At 33.2% G+C, this 16,016-nt stretch overlaps 1 protein-coding gene across 1 annotated transcript in view; it reads left to right on the top strand.

Annotated features, from left to right (window-relative positions):
- Positions 1–15,660, top strand: part of Sox15 (Sox box 15 transcription factor) — a 358,404-nt gene extending 342,744 nt beyond the window's left edge. The window contains exon 3 of the mRNA XM_072540371.1: positions 475–15,660. Within this exon, the coding sequence (XP_072396472.1) occupies positions 475–1,856 (1,382 nt within the window). The 3' untranslated portion in view covers positions 1,857–15,660. The remainder of the gene's footprint in view (positions 1–474) is intronic.
- The last annotated feature ends 356 nt before the right edge of the window (positions 15,661–16,016 follow it).

Here is a 16,016-nt window from a genome sequence, read left to right as displayed (position 1 = left end):
AGTTCTGAAACTTACAGGGATATTTTCAAGGCACTTGTAGCAATGTTCACTTGCAAATTTCAACTTTAACACCCTGCATACTTTTTAATATTGATATTTTATTAAAGCAAGTTAGCTACGATCGCAATATTTTAAAGTGTAGTAGATCACCCTGTAAACATACGAACTGTAACAGAGCTGTTTTGTTGTTTATAATTACTTACAAACTTACTTAGTTTTTCTAAGTATTCCCAAATATCTAAGTAATATTTGGTGGAGGGTTATCCATGAAAGATAGATATTAGGTTTGTGTTTAAAGATAGAAACTAATAACTCTAATAACTATAATTTAATGAAAATAAAACGTCACTAACTGTATGAACATAATAAAATTGCCAAATATTTGTATAGCTATCTCTATCCTTTATAAAATGTATACAAATCTAAAAAAGTTAAACAAGTTGATTATATTTTAATTGATTTTGTTTGTTTCAGGTAAAAAATGGCGGTCCTTGACGCCACAAGATCGCCGGCCTTTTGTGGAAGAAGCTGAACGTCTGAGAGTGATCCACATGACTGAGCATCCCAATTATAAGTATAGACCCCGGCGCAGGAAACATAATAAACAAAGAGCGACCACGGGACCAGGACCGCGTGTAGGCACTTCTCTCTCCAGTCCTAATCTGCCTAATATGTCACCAAGATACTCTGGATATATTCCTCCAAACACTAGTCTTTCACCGAGTCTTCAGCAGCAACAAGGTTATACGTCTATAGATTTCCCGAGCCCAGGAAATAGTGTTGATTATACCAATGAAAAAAGATACAGTCCTGATAGTTATAAATTTAATAACCATTATAACTATTTATCCTACCAAAACTATTCACAAAAAAGTCCCTATTCGACGCAATCCCCTGACAATTCCCCAACTCAAAGCCCTGATCCCAAAAATATTCCCGGTAGCCCTTCAGACGTAAAAGAACAAACCGACAAAAGTAGTGTTTTGCCTACTCCGGATCTTTCACCGATGGATCAGGATAAAGACCAATATCAGACTTACAAAGAAGAATCAAGATCATCAACCGCACAAAACACAGTTGCAACTAGTAAGCCAAATTACAACATCAGAGTACATAATTATCAACAAAGTGGTCCACAGTACACCAACACACAACCCATCACTTCAGTACCTATGGCTAACGGTATGTACATTATGTGTGCCAATAAGAGTAGTGTGGAGCAAGGACAAATAGTTACAGGAACATTTTATCCTCCAGTAGCTACTTCCCAGGATCAACAATTACTGGGAAGCTCGCACAGCAGTGGCATTAACACAACTAGTAACTTAAATTATTATAGTTCAAATGTACAGTCTTATTATGGGAAAGAATATCCTTATGAGCAACATGACCAAAGCAAGGACACATTTCTGGGATATCAACCTATGAAAGTTATGGAAAAACCAGAATATATCCCTATATACAAACCTAATCAAATCGAAGAACACTATGACTACAGTCATGAAAATCACTTAACTCAATCTTTTATTTCAAATACTAATCCCGAAAATCGCAGTGATGTTGATGGCGATGATGTAGACACTAGGGAATTTGACAAGTACCTCAAGTTTACTAATTCTGAACCGAACGTAATCGACTCCAACCATAACTATCGAAATGAAGGTATGAGTTCGAATGTATATAATTATCCAGCTCAACAAACGTCTGTGATTTTACCCAATGCAAATATAAAACCTGAACCCTTTATTCCACACTGCCCAGAGATTTATGAACTAGCTGCTAATGGTGTTACAAAAAACGAGGACGATTTTAGTGAAATTTTAGCTGGTGTTAGAAAGACTTGTTTTAGTACTTAATATATTTTACAATTTAATGAAATACTAAGTGCAATTATATATATAATTTTATAATTCTACATCAAATGTTTTTCCATTCTATTTGATATTCAACAAAACTCCAAATTTTGAAAAGCGGAGGTACCTCCATTAATTTTTTTTATACTTTTATTTGCTTTTGTCAAAATTATTTTGGCCAAAAGCAAAATTGAACCATTAATACCAACATAAGAATTTAGTTCGTTATAATTTTTGCCATGACACTTTATTACGAGTATGTTTTGTTTGTTTACTGCAAATAATATTGTCTTTCTTAGTATTTTTCACTACTTATTTTTATTATAGGTACTCGATTTGCAAGTCCATCGATTCCGTTCAAAATTAACTGAAAATAAAAAATTAATTTCCCTAGTGTTTCTATATAACCATGTATACTACGTATTGTTCTGAAGCTATTTTCTTGTGGCATTTTTAATTAATTACTATTTAAATGGGAATAAGCCGCAATTAAAGGTTAAAATACGTTTATTTACGTTTCAATTTCCACTTCGGAAATCCACACGATTTCCGAAGTGGAAATTAAAACGTCAATAAACGTATTTTAACCTTTAATTGTGGCTTATTCCCATTTAAATAGTAATTAATGTATACTACGTGTTCGGTTCAGCATCAAAACTAACCTAAAATCAATATTAAATTAGCTCTTGTTATAATCCTTGTTTATAATTTCTTTAAAAAAAAACCCTTCTCAAAAGACACACTGAACAAACTGAAAACTGGATAAATAAATGTCCGATTAAATGAGCAGTGCACTAAGATCTCAATAAAGTTGACCGATAAATGTAGCTGTTAAACGATTGCCAAACGCGAAATTAATAACCTCACGAACTTGAAATAATCGTTAAGTTTTCTGATTTTTTCATCTGGTTTTGATAAAAACCATTATTTTGACGACGTTTCGGCAAGATCGCACTTGCCATTGTCAAGTCAGGTAGTAGCGCTTCTCGCTGATGCTTAAAGTTAACAAAAAATTACATTATTATGTCATAAATTTACTTGTACTTTAATAAGCCACAAGAAAATAGCTTCAGAACAATATTAAGAAACCCTTGTGGGCCCAGCGTTATTCAAAATTCGCTGATGATAACCAGACGTAAACACGAATGAAAAGAAATACTAAAAAGACTAGAAGCACAAGCGAGAAAGAAAGGGAGTACATAAATAAAGAAAAGAACAAATATATGGAATGGACAAAACGAGAATACATACAAGAACCTGACAATAAACACAAAAGACAAAATATATAAATTTTTGAAGAAGACGTAGAAAGATTCCAATACCTAGGAGCTACATTTAGCAGGAGACCAAATATAAAAGAAGAAATCCAAACGAGAATTATGGCTGGTAATCAATGTATCAAGTCATGCTCAAAATGTGGGAGAGAAAAATCCTCAGGAAAATAGTAGGTGGAAAGGTATGGAATGGAATGTGGATAAAAAGACCAAATGTAGAACTAAAGATGATGTATGGTGAAACAAATATCATAGGGATTATAAAATCGCAAAGACTGAGATGGTTGGGCCATATCCGAAGGATGCCAAACACGAAACTACCCAAAAGAATACTAACGGGAGGAATAGAAGGAAAGAAGAGGAAAGGTAGGCCAAAAACCAGGTGAAAGAAGGAGATTAACAGAGACATAGAAGAACTTAAAATCCCAAATTTGAAGGGTACAGCAGAAGACAGGAAAGAATGAAAAGTCAAACACTTAAGTAAATTAAGTTTTCTGAATTTTTTTATTTTTTGAGCAATTTTCTTTTTGTAAGAACCTTCTACAAAGTATTAAAAAACGAATGAAATCGGTTAAGGCGTTCTCAGTTATGACGTGACCAGACGTAAGTTTCTTAACATCAGCTTAATAAATGTACACGCTCCAACCGAAGACAAAGAATAGGATATCAAAGATCAATTTTACGACGAAGTAGAGACCATCTACGACAGATGCTTCAGAAACCACATAAATGTCACAATTAGAGATCTTAATGCAAAAAGAGGGAAAGAAATAATATATAATCTATACATCGGAAAATGCAGTGCTTATGATAATAAACATTGTTGTTGGAAGTACCTACTTTCTCTACAAGAATATCCATAAAGCAACATGGACTTCGCCTGATGGAACAATAAAAAATCAAATAGATTACATCCTTATACAAACCAGACATTTCTTTAGTGCCTAAAATGATCTAATGAATGTACGTACTTATCATTAGGCTAATATGGATTCAGACTACTTCTTGGTAGGCGCAAAAATAAGAGCAAGAATTTCAAATGCAAAAAAAATAAAACGGCAAGAAAACCCCTTGCCATAATTTAAAACTCTTGATAGATCCCCGTACTCTAGAAAGGTCTCAAAATTTCCTTAAAAATATAAACACAATAGATGAGAATTTAACAGCTAGCGAGCAATGGGATATATGTAGAAGACCAATTAAGGAAGCCGCAGATGACGTCCTAGGACCAGAAGAACCCACGTCACGCAAAGGTTGGTTCGATGATGAATGTAAAGATATCACTAAAAGAAAAAAATGTGCGTATAAATTTATGCAACAAAGAAGAACACGGTATAAGAAGTAAACGTACGAAGAACTCAGGAAGGAGGGAAAACGCGTGCATCGAAGAAAAAAGCGAACCTTGGAAAACCAGATTGTGCAACAGCTTCAATTATTAAAGGGAAAAAATGACACTAGAAAGTTCTATAACATCCCAAATAAGACAAAAAAGAATTTAAACCACGGCTGATGATGTGTATAGACAAAACTGGACATATACTAGTGACGCAGTACAAAGCAGATGGGTTGAGCACTTCAAAGAACTACTTGGTACTGAAATAGAAAATGATGCGTTAGCCCAAAGGCCAAAAAATATCACCCAAGTAGAACCTTTTTCAATATTAGAAGTGAGAGACGCAATCACACGCATCAAAAATAACAAGTCCGCAACAGGGGACTGTATCCCTGCAGAGTTTATCAAACATGAAGGTAACAGCAATATGCACCAAATTTACAGCATAATAGTCAAAGTCTAGGAAGAAGAAATATTAGAGGAATGGTTCACTGAAATCATATTTCCATTGCACAAAAAAGGGAGATTTGTTAAAATGTAAAAATTGTAGGTGTATAACTTTTCTAAACACAATATGCAAAATATTCTCCAACCTGGAGATGCATGAAGCAGAGCCCCGAGAGCACTAAGCTCTCGGAGAGACAGTGAGGGACTGACTTGGCTGACCTGAAAATCGCCAATATTTATATGCGCTGTTCGAGCGATAAATAGGGATTTCCAGGTCAAGAGCCAATGGGAAAATTCGAGGCGGGGCGATGCGCATCGAAATGCGTACTAGTCCACAGACTATGGCATACGATGATAGAGATGGTTTTTAACTACTTGACGGCCGCACAAAACATGGGCCTTAAAATAAAAGAGGAAAAAACCTAAACGTCGATGTCAAATAACAAAGATATAGCTAGAAACGCTGAACAAAACTGTAGCATGTATCTGGGTTCTCTCATAACAAGCGTTAATGACACATCTGAAGAAGTAAAAAAGTAAAAAAAAGTAAAAAGGTTACTGATTTGGCAATACTTGTTTTCTTTGATAGTCTTCGACAGAACTTTATGTAATATTAATTTAGAAAGTGAATCACAACTCACCATCGATAACTTCTGATGCGAGTTTGACCATTTTGATTTCTTTTACCTAATTCATATTTTCCCAAAATTTTTTACTCGATCATCATTCTTGCTATTTTCAACTTGTACATTGAAATAACGGACAATGTATTTAAATAAACGTCAGGGTAGAAATTTTTAGTGCTGTACATATATCCAGAATTGTACTGTAAATATTTAGTTTAATAATTTACATAATTCAGATGCTTACATGATTTATATTAATTATAATAATTTTATTGACTTGTAAAACATATTAATATTAATTACACCAGAATAAGTTGGAAAAATATTTGATGTCGACCATATTTTAATTTATTATTGGTATAGAGATTGGTAAATTAAAGTAACTATGATTTACTGTGATATTTCCCATAAAATAGGTACCTACACTTGCATATATCAATTTTTAATTTTGTAAACGACCCATTATTTCTGTACACTATACTTGGATGGATGTTACTGAGACGGAATATGTTGCGAATATCAAATGATCAAGGTGACATGTTTAAAAGTAAAATAATAGATGAACTGTTACAAATTTTTTATTGACAAATACTCTACATTAAGACGAATATACATAAAACATATCATATGAATCTGTTAGTAAAGGATAACACAATCATAAGATAGGTTTTTCTTTATTTATAAGTGATGCATAAAATAATTGTCAGGGCGTCATCCCTAGTTTGTACAAATTGAAGGTTTTAGTGCAGTGAAAAATTATGCTAGCATAATTTTTCTAGAAGCAACTTACTATTAACTGAATATATTATCGAATATATCTGACAAAGTACTCGCAACAAATTCATTTCTATCAAAAAATGTCAAATGTAATAAGAAGAAACTAAAGTGTAATCAAACATAACAGTTTTAAATATAATAATCATATTATTATCTGGATAAATTATTCAATTTCGATCAAAATGTTTGATAGAAGTTGACAATATGTCACTCTCACTTCTCTCCTTGCAATAGGTAATGATGACAGGTTTTTTCGTCTGTTCTTTCTAAAATGTTAAATGCATTTTTATTTCTATTTCTCTATACATTTTCTTCTTTTTCTAGTGCCGTCTCCACTAATGAAGGCTGGCTATAACCATTGCAAATTCGTCTCCATCTTCTGCTTTTCTAAAGAGCGTCTGTGTGTTTAACCCGGTCCAGTCGCGAATGTTTTTCAGCCAGGATATTTGTCGTCTACCAGGACCCCTTTTTCCTTCGATTTTACCCTTCATAATCAGCTGCAACAACTCGTACTTATCATTTCTAAGTATGTGCCCCTTTATGCTGTCTTTCGCCTTTTAATGGTGGTCAAAAGTTCTCCGTCTCTCCCATTCTGTGCAACACCATTTCGTTCGTAATATGATCGGTCCATAGTATCTTCAAAATTCTCCTAAAAAGCCACATCTCAAAAGCTTCCAGTTTTCTCATTAAGTCAACATTAACAGTCCTTCGACACCATAAAGAAGAATAGAGTGAATATAACATTTTACCATCCGATATTGGATTTGCAGATTGAGTCTTTGGTTACTCAGACATTTCCTCATCTTCAAAAAGGCTGCTCTTGATTGCTCTATTCTTAAGCGAATTTCTGATTTCAAGTTCAGATCTTCCGTAATCCAGCCTCCTAAGTATTTCATTTTGTCCACTTGCTCAATACCTTCATTTTTTATCTGGATCCTTGTAATGATTTTGCCCCTCTTACCATGATTTTTGTTTTCTTTATGTTTATTGTTAAACCAAACTTTTCCCCGGTATCACAAATTGTGTTTAGTAAATGCCTCTATCTACAAGGTCTGTCTCACTTTCAGCGATACTGACTGTATCGTCAGCATAACGGATGTTATTTATATTTTCACCATTTATCGCGATTCCTTCTGTACAGTTTTTAAGTGCTTGCATAAATAACTCTTCGGTATATATATTAAATAGTAATGGTGAAAGTACACAGCCGGGTCCCAGTCCTCTACTTATCTGTTGCGCATCCGTGCTATTTCCATCTAATGTTACCACAGCCTGTTGGTTCCAATAGAGATTTCTCACTATGGTAATGTCATTTTTGTAGAGTCCTTTTCTCTTTAGACATTCCATGAGAATGTTATGTTTAACTTTGTCAAAAGCTTTCTTATAGTCTATAAACGCAACGAAAAGATCTTTTTGTTAGTCTCGACATTTTTGGGCAAGAGTTTACACAGTCTACACATCTAGTTTTTATACTACTACTACTAAGGATTTCCACAGTTTTCACTGTCTTCCTTCACTCAACCGTTTTCTCCAATTTTCCCTGTCATTCCAGTCTCCATCTCGCAGGGTTCTTTTCTCCATAGCCTCGTCGATTTCATCTCTGAATGACCTTCGGGGTCTTCCTCTCTTTCTTCTTCCAATCGGGCTCCATTCTGTGATTTTGTTTATCCAGCATCCTCTGTCCGCTCTTCTGACGTGGCCGTACCAGGATAGTCTCTTCTCCTCTAGATAGTCGATTATGTCTGATTGCACTCCCATTCTCCGCTTAATCTCTGCGTTTTCAATTCTGTCTCTTTTTGTAAGCCTACAGCTTCTCCTCAGGAACTCCATTTCTACTGCTCTTATTCTACCTCTATTTCTCTTGTTTATTGTCCAGTTTTCGGACCCATATGTCAGGATACTTCTTGTCAGGGTGTTATATATTCTCTTTTTTGTCTTTATCGTAATGTTCTTATCCCACAACACTGAGTTTAGTTGTCTTATACAGTTTCTTGTTTGTCTCAGTCTGTTGTTTATATCTTCTTCTGTTGTTCCCTGGTTCGATATTATGGTTCCTAAATACTTGAATTTATCTGTTCCATTTATTTGTCTTCCCTCGTCTATCTCTAGGTTTCTCATATCCTTGTTTTCTGTTGTTAGGTATTCGGTTTTCTCTAAGTTTTTATATCTAGTTTTTATAAATCTACAAAAGGTATGATAAATAACCTGTCAATCAACTTTTGAAAGTAGTTCAGTAGACGAATGTAAATCATATATTAATTAGACCTGTCCAAAACTTATAAAAAGATGTGAAATCATCTGTTAAAATTGGTAAGAAAATAACCGATCATTTTAAAGTAAATAAAATATGCATCAGAAAGATGTACTTTGACTAGTGAAGAAGAGGAACAACTTAGATGGGAAAGAAACAATTTAAGGAAAATATATGGCAATATACAGGAGAATGAGGAATGGCGTATAAAAATGAACCACGAAATAAATAGAATATTTAATATACCGACTACCACAAAAGAAATACGAAGTACACGACTGAGTAGGGTTGGGACACGTAGAAAAGATATAAGATAAATACAAAAACAGTGCTTAGAAAGCAATTGAATGGAAAAAACTGAGAGGAAGGCCAAGAAAGAGATGGATTTATGGTATTAACCAGGAACTAAAAGACCTAGGAATACGAGAATGGAAAAACAAGCAAAGGTCAACTGTAGTCAAGGAAGCAAAAAATATTATACGACACTGAAATGATTTCCTTAGGGAAGACAACGTCTTCAGACAACAAACGAAGAAAACGTTTGACTTTTTGAAGAGTTATGCGTGTGGTTGGCCTCCACACCAAGTAAAACTTTAGAGTGTAGAAATCCTAACGGGAGGACCGTTAAGCTAGCGGGGACAAATGAGTGGAATTCAATTTAACCTACGTAATATTTTTTTACCCATTTTTCACTAATTTATTACCACCCTAATAATTTTTCACCAGCAAACCACCCTTAATGGGAATGATTCTGCTGGCTTAAGGTTCAAGCTAACAAATCAAGAAAAAAAACTTTGTACCGATGGCATATTTTTTTACCCATTTTTCACTAATTTATTACCACCCTAATAATTTTTCACTGCCAAACCACCCTCAAACGGAGCAATTTTGCTGGCTTATGCTTAAAACTAGTAGAATTCCAAAAATAATATTTATGATGTAAGACAGTGCTCTGCTAGGTTTTTATGAATTTATTACCATACTAGTAATTATTCATCTCTCAACTACTTCTTATAAGAAGTCAATAATTCTGTTAAGGTGATAAAAAAATCTATTTTTACAATTTTACTGTAGTCTTCTTGTAACTGAAAGTATAAATTGCTTGCCAGGTTTTTACTGAATTTTATCCACCCTCATAATTTTTGAACCTGTTTTTACCAGCCTAGTCATCTACCTAACTACCCTAAATAAAAACATTCTGACATGTTACTCTGTGCTAATAAACTAATATTTATTTTTAAATGTTTAAATATTGAAAATATAAAAATAATTTTTTGTTAAAAGATTAAAAGACTTGTATTTATTATGTACATCAATAGACCTGAGCAAATTGTACCGCCAATCAAGGAGTGGGGACTGTAGACTGGAGTCTTAATCGGATTTTAGATTGAAACTGCCCTCTTCACTATTATTTAACTTTGACAATAAATTGCAAATATAGCACCTCTGTACTGTCCCTTAGTGTGTTTAATGCTGAGTACAATAGTTTTTAAATAATTTTTAATAGTAAACACCAGTACACATTCATCTACGCACGATCACGGCTATAGTTGATTTTTAACTCTTAAAATGTAAAAACGTGCATTTTTTATAACGAAAAATGTGAAAACGTGCATACCGGACGAAGTGCGGTAGAAAGTACGACTTTACGCCCCCAAAATTAGAACGTAGAGTGCGAAATTTATGCCCAGTGTGTTAGATGAAAAATATGAAGATAGCAAAAAATAGTAAAAGGTTGAAGTAAAAGAACAATACAAAAAAATTATTAAAAATACCCTTTATAATTTTGTTTTGTCAGTTCAAAATCCAACCTAGCAGTTATTGGCTTCTTATAGAGGGATGAACAATTGTGAAGGTAGTAAATGAATTGGAAAAGCTTTGTAGCACACAGTATTATTTAAAAATTACTTTTTATTATTTTAACCTAAGCTACCACGGGTTAAATGAGAGGCGAAAAATTAGTAAAAATCGAGCAGACTCATGTGGTATTTCAAAATTTTCATTTGAATTAGCTAGCTTAATATTCGAGCTTCCGCTTAATAGCTTAATATTGACTTCCCACAAGGAGTAGTTAGGAATTGAAAAATTAATAGGGTGGTAATAAATTTGTAAAAACCTATCAAAACATGTGGTACTTCAAAAATATATAATATTTTTAATTCTTCTGGCTCGAATATTTAGCTAGCGGGAACGTTTCCAAATAAAATTGCTTTTGTGGCGGAAAATTATCAGGGTGGTGAAAGTGTAGCAAAAACTTACCAGAATACTTTTTTATTTCAATTATAAATAGAGTACAGTGGAATATAAAAAAATTTTGACTTTCCACATGGGTTAGTTGAGGGTGAAAAATTACTAGAGTGGTAATAATTTCGTAAAAAACCTAGCAAAGCACTGTGGTATTTCAAAAATAATTTGTATTAATTCCGCTTGCTCGAATATTAAGCAAGCAGGAACGTTTCCAAATAACATTGGTTTAGAGGTGCAAGATTATCAGGGTGGTTAAAGTTAATTAAACATTTAAAAGACAGTTTTTATTTCAGTTATAAGTAGAGAAGAGTGAATTTGAAAAAAAAAAAGAATTTTCCCCCTTAAATTTTAATCTAACAGAAATATTGACTAAGGTGATAATAAATTCATAAAAACCTGTATGCAGAGTATAAAAACTAGCAGAGTACTGTGGTATATAATAAATATGAATTGGAATTCTACTAGTTTTAACCGTAAGCCAGCAAAATCGCTCCCCTTAAGGGTGGTTTGGTGGTGAAAAATATAAGGGTGGTAATAAATTAGTGAAAAATGGATAAAACGACATGCAATCGGCAAAAAGTTTTTTTTCTGAATTCTGCTAGCTTGAACCTTAAGCCAGCAGAATCGCTCCCATCAAGGTTGGTTTGGTGGTGAAAAATTATTAGGGTGGTAATATATTAGTAAAAAATGGGTGAAAAAATATTAGGTAGGTTAAATTGGATTCCGCTTATTTGTCCCCGCTAGCTTAAGGGTCCTCCTAACGGGCGACCATGGCCCTCGATGGGATGTCAGTGACTACAGATGATTATGGTCAAATAACGTAAAAATAAGTAAAAACTCTATCCTTTATGAAATTCTCAATGATATTAATTTTTCTCTGCAAATAAACTTTCCCTATTTCTTTTAAGAATCTAAAATAAATTTTCTTTTGGGTTTCTTTTTTATCTTCTCTTCGTATTTATTTTATATATTTTAAATAATCTGATAGAGATTGATATTTAAACAGGAATTTTTTGTGTTTCTAAGGAATAAAATGACATTTTTCAGAAAGTTCTTGATTTTTACAAATGTTGGAATTGATGTTAGAATACATATCGTAAATCACTCCAACATCAAATTTGTATTATTGTCGCCTTGAGATATTTTGTAATATTTACATATTTATGTAAAGTTACCAAGTAAATATTATAATCCCCTTACTTACAACAAAAATGTAACTAAAATAAGATAAGATGAAGATATTTTAAAACAAAATATTCTGTTTAGAATTTTTATTACTTTAATGAAGTATCGAATAGGTAAGGGCGCTCATAGGACTGTTAAAGAAATGTTTATTATCTTAAAAAATAAGCGGATGACGTCTAAACTGACGAAAATTACGTCTAATAATTACCTTGAAAAAAGAGGAGTTCAGCAATCTAATTCTAATTTACATAAACTGGCAGCCGTTATCGCCTTATCATTACAGATAGAATTAGTTACAGATGTTTCAAAACACTACTGTTATTAAAATAGAACCAGAGAATCGTAATAAATAATTCATATTTTTAAATATAATCAAATAATAGCTTCCAATAATTTTGTGTAACTTTTTCATCTTAGGGTTTATCATTTTGTACCCATTGCGACAAGTTAGTTGGTAACAACATCAGCCCATTTTATCTTTTTTACTGATGATATTAATAACTCCATCATCTATGAAAACAAACGAAAACGATAAACTAAACTTAAAAGATGGAAATGTAATTTCGTCATAATATTTGGGGGAAAAGATGGAAAGAGATAAACGCACTAACACAGAAATCAAAGAACGGATCATAAAAGAGAATAGAATAATAGATACAATAAACTTACTACTCTGGTCAAAAACTCTATCTCCAAATAGAAAAAGATGCAGCTGTATAACAGCATTTTTAAAAGCATTGTACTTTATGGGTGCGAAACCTGGTAACTCATTAAAACAACGGAACAGAAACTCCTTGTTCTGGAAATGGATTTTTGCATATATATCGAGAATTATGCATATAACAAAATAATAAGACAAATCATCAGAGAGAACAACCACCATCATAAAACAAATACAGCAAAAACAGCTTATTTGGTACAGACATTTACAGATAATGACAGACCATCGCCTATCGTAATATTGGATTGGCAGCCACCTAAGCGAAAAAAAAAACGAGAAAAATCGAAAACAACATGGCATAATGAAGTCTAAAGTGCAATGTTAGAGAGAGATCTACGACCGGGAGACTAGGTCGATAGACGTAAATGAATACTAGGAACTGGAAGGCGCATGGTGCTATAAACCAGATATTATATATAGAAGTTATGTAATAATTTGTCTTTGTAATTAGGAGTTGCAAGTTGTGATCAAAAAATAAACAAAATTATTCTAGTAGCGTTTTAACGTCTTTTGCAGGTTCCTTGAAACCGGGTAAGTATGTTATAATATTGAAGTTTTGAGTTTTACTTTTTAGGCGGTTAGAGGTATGAGGCTTAGACCCTTCGGTAACTTTATCTTTGCCTATGGCAATAAAGTTCCTAAAGATAATTCATAAGAGAATCTACAAGCTGTGTGAGAGTCAAATTTCCCCTAACCAGTTCGGGTTCACAAATGCTGTTGGTACTAGAGATGCTTTGTTCTTAGTACAAGTCTTATTCCAGAGATGCAGAGACGTCAACTGCGACGTATACGCATGTCTTGTTGATTACGAGAAAGCGTTTGATCGAGTACAGCATACCAAGATGATGCAAATACTAAAAGAAACAGGAATTAACAACCAAGATCTGAAAATAATTAAAACTCTTTACTGAAATCAGACAAAAAATCTTAGAGGTAAAGGTGAACACACTGACTATGTGAAAATCATGCGTGGAGTGAGGCAAGGCTGTATTTTGTCTCCTCTAATCTTCAATCTGTACTCTGAAAGAATATTTATCGAAGCTTTGCATGGAGCTGAAAAAAGTATTCTACTAAATCGTTACCGGCTAAACAACATCGGATATGCAGATGACACCATAGTATTTGCGGACAACTTAGAAGACCTACAAGTTCTTATGAACAAAATCACGTATTACAGTCAACAACATCGACTCAATATAAACGTTAAGAAGACAAAGCTTATGATAATTAGCAAGAAAAGGATAACAGAAGGCCAACTCTACGTCAACCCATGACCTTTAGAAATAGTGACGCACTACAACTACCTCGGCACCATAATAAATGAAGAATGGAGTAACAACCAGGAGATTAGAGCACGCATCGGAAAAGCTAGATCCACCTTCAATCCGATGGGAGCCTTCTTCAATAGTCACAACCTCTCTCTTGATATAAAAGTAAGAATGCTGCGATGCTTCGTCTTCTCTGTCCTTTTTTATGGTGTTGAATCGTGGGCCTTGAACGAAGATATGTGCAGAAAACTGGAAGCATTTGAGATGCGGCTATATCGGAGAATGCTTAAGATCCCGTGGACTGACCGAGTCACACATGAGGAGGTCCTCAGAAGAATGAATAAGAACCGAGAGGTACTGACCACCATTAAATCTCGAAAGTTACAGTTCTTCGGACATATTATATGAAATGAATCCAGGTATGCTCTCCTTTAAGCCATCCTGCAAGGAAAAATATTTGGAAAACGAGATCCAGGAAGAAGTAGAACATATTTGTTAAAGAACCTCAGAATCTGGTTCAATACAACATCTGTGCAACTTTTCCGCGCTGTTGCAGATAAGATAAAGATTGCCATGATGATCGCCAACATTCGTAACGGATTGGCACATCATGAGGAGGAAGAAAGCAATTAATCCTTATCGCTTTTATCATCTTCTTGAACCGAGTTATCATGTTCATTATACTCCATGAAATCCTCCCATCGTCATCACTTTCCGAACTACGATCAATCTCACACAATCTCTCATACAATTAATATTCATATCCATCATAAATTGTAGTTAAACCTATTTTAAAAATGTGACAAAACATAAAGGCGAAAATAGTCAAATATTTTATTGCTATACCTAAATTTAAGCTACGTGACTAGTCGCCTGGCTCCGTAGGTTGTCATTTGTGACAATTTTGTCAATAAAATTTAATGTAACTACTGTTCAGGCTTTAACTGGCATTTAGTAACAAAGAGAAAGAAGTTTTAAGGTGGTCGAAATCTCTATGTACATATTCATATACTTGACATTTTAAGTTTTATTGTTACTGCCATTTTTTATATTAATTATACTAAATTTTAATACTTAAATAGCCACCTCTACATATTTACATTTAATTGTAATAAAAATTTAACTTATTTATCAAATAAACTTATTGCAAAGATGTAGGGACACCTATGTAAAACTGTATACAAACAAGCTTATAATATTATTTAGTAAACTTATATTGAGATTATTTGACACAGAAATACATATGTATATGTTTCAGATATTCCGAGGAGGTTTTGTTACCCAAGAATTATTATTTTTTTAAATTGTGCTTTTATTCTTAAAAATATGGTACTTTAACTATAAAGTAAAAAATGATAAATACCAAAAACACGTTATAAAAGTATATTTCTAAATTAATATGAAAAATGAAAGATATACATACGTAGTCCTGATTTGTGCATGTTATTTTTATCCCTATTGTAATATTTTTTACTACATATTTGTGAACATTTATCTCAACTTGAGAAAAACTATGGTATGTGTAATATTTTGTTAATGATTTTTATTTATATAAATATATCCTGTAAAAACCAAAGTTTGTACATTGTGTAATATATTATTTAAATGATTTTAGTTAAAAAGTTTTATGTATATTATTATACTTTGTATAATTTTAAACAAGGGAAAATATATTAACAATAAGAACATATACTATTTTTATTTCTCTCTACTTTCTTTTTCTCAGACTTTTGGACTAGACAAAATCCCCCTAATGAAATGTCAAACCTCAAAAACTTATCACTCCAGGCAGGTAAGACACAGATTCTCCTACAGATTCTGAGGGGGGCAGAAGATTGACAAACAGAGAGACTACAGGCACAGAAATACAAGATATTCAAAATCCTGAAATAGAATGTAAGAACGTTATTCTCTAATGACAAATTGTTATAGTTAGAAAAAAAATTAGAAAAAATAAAATGGGACATAATCCGGCTCTCCGAATTGAGACGACGCGGGGAAAGACTCCTAACCCTAAAGTCAGGCCACTTATTA

The sequence above is a fragment of the Diabrotica undecimpunctata genome, chromosome 8 (genome assembly GCF_040954645.1).
Source record: "Diabrotica undecimpunctata isolate CICGRU chromosome 8, icDiaUnde3, whole genome shotgun sequence".
Lineage (NCBI taxonomy): Eukaryota > Metazoa > Arthropoda > Insecta > Coleoptera > Chrysomelidae > Diabrotica > Diabrotica undecimpunctata.
The sequence above is the reverse complement of the archived record's forward strand: the minus strand, read 5'-3'. Positions and strand labels throughout refer to the sequence as shown.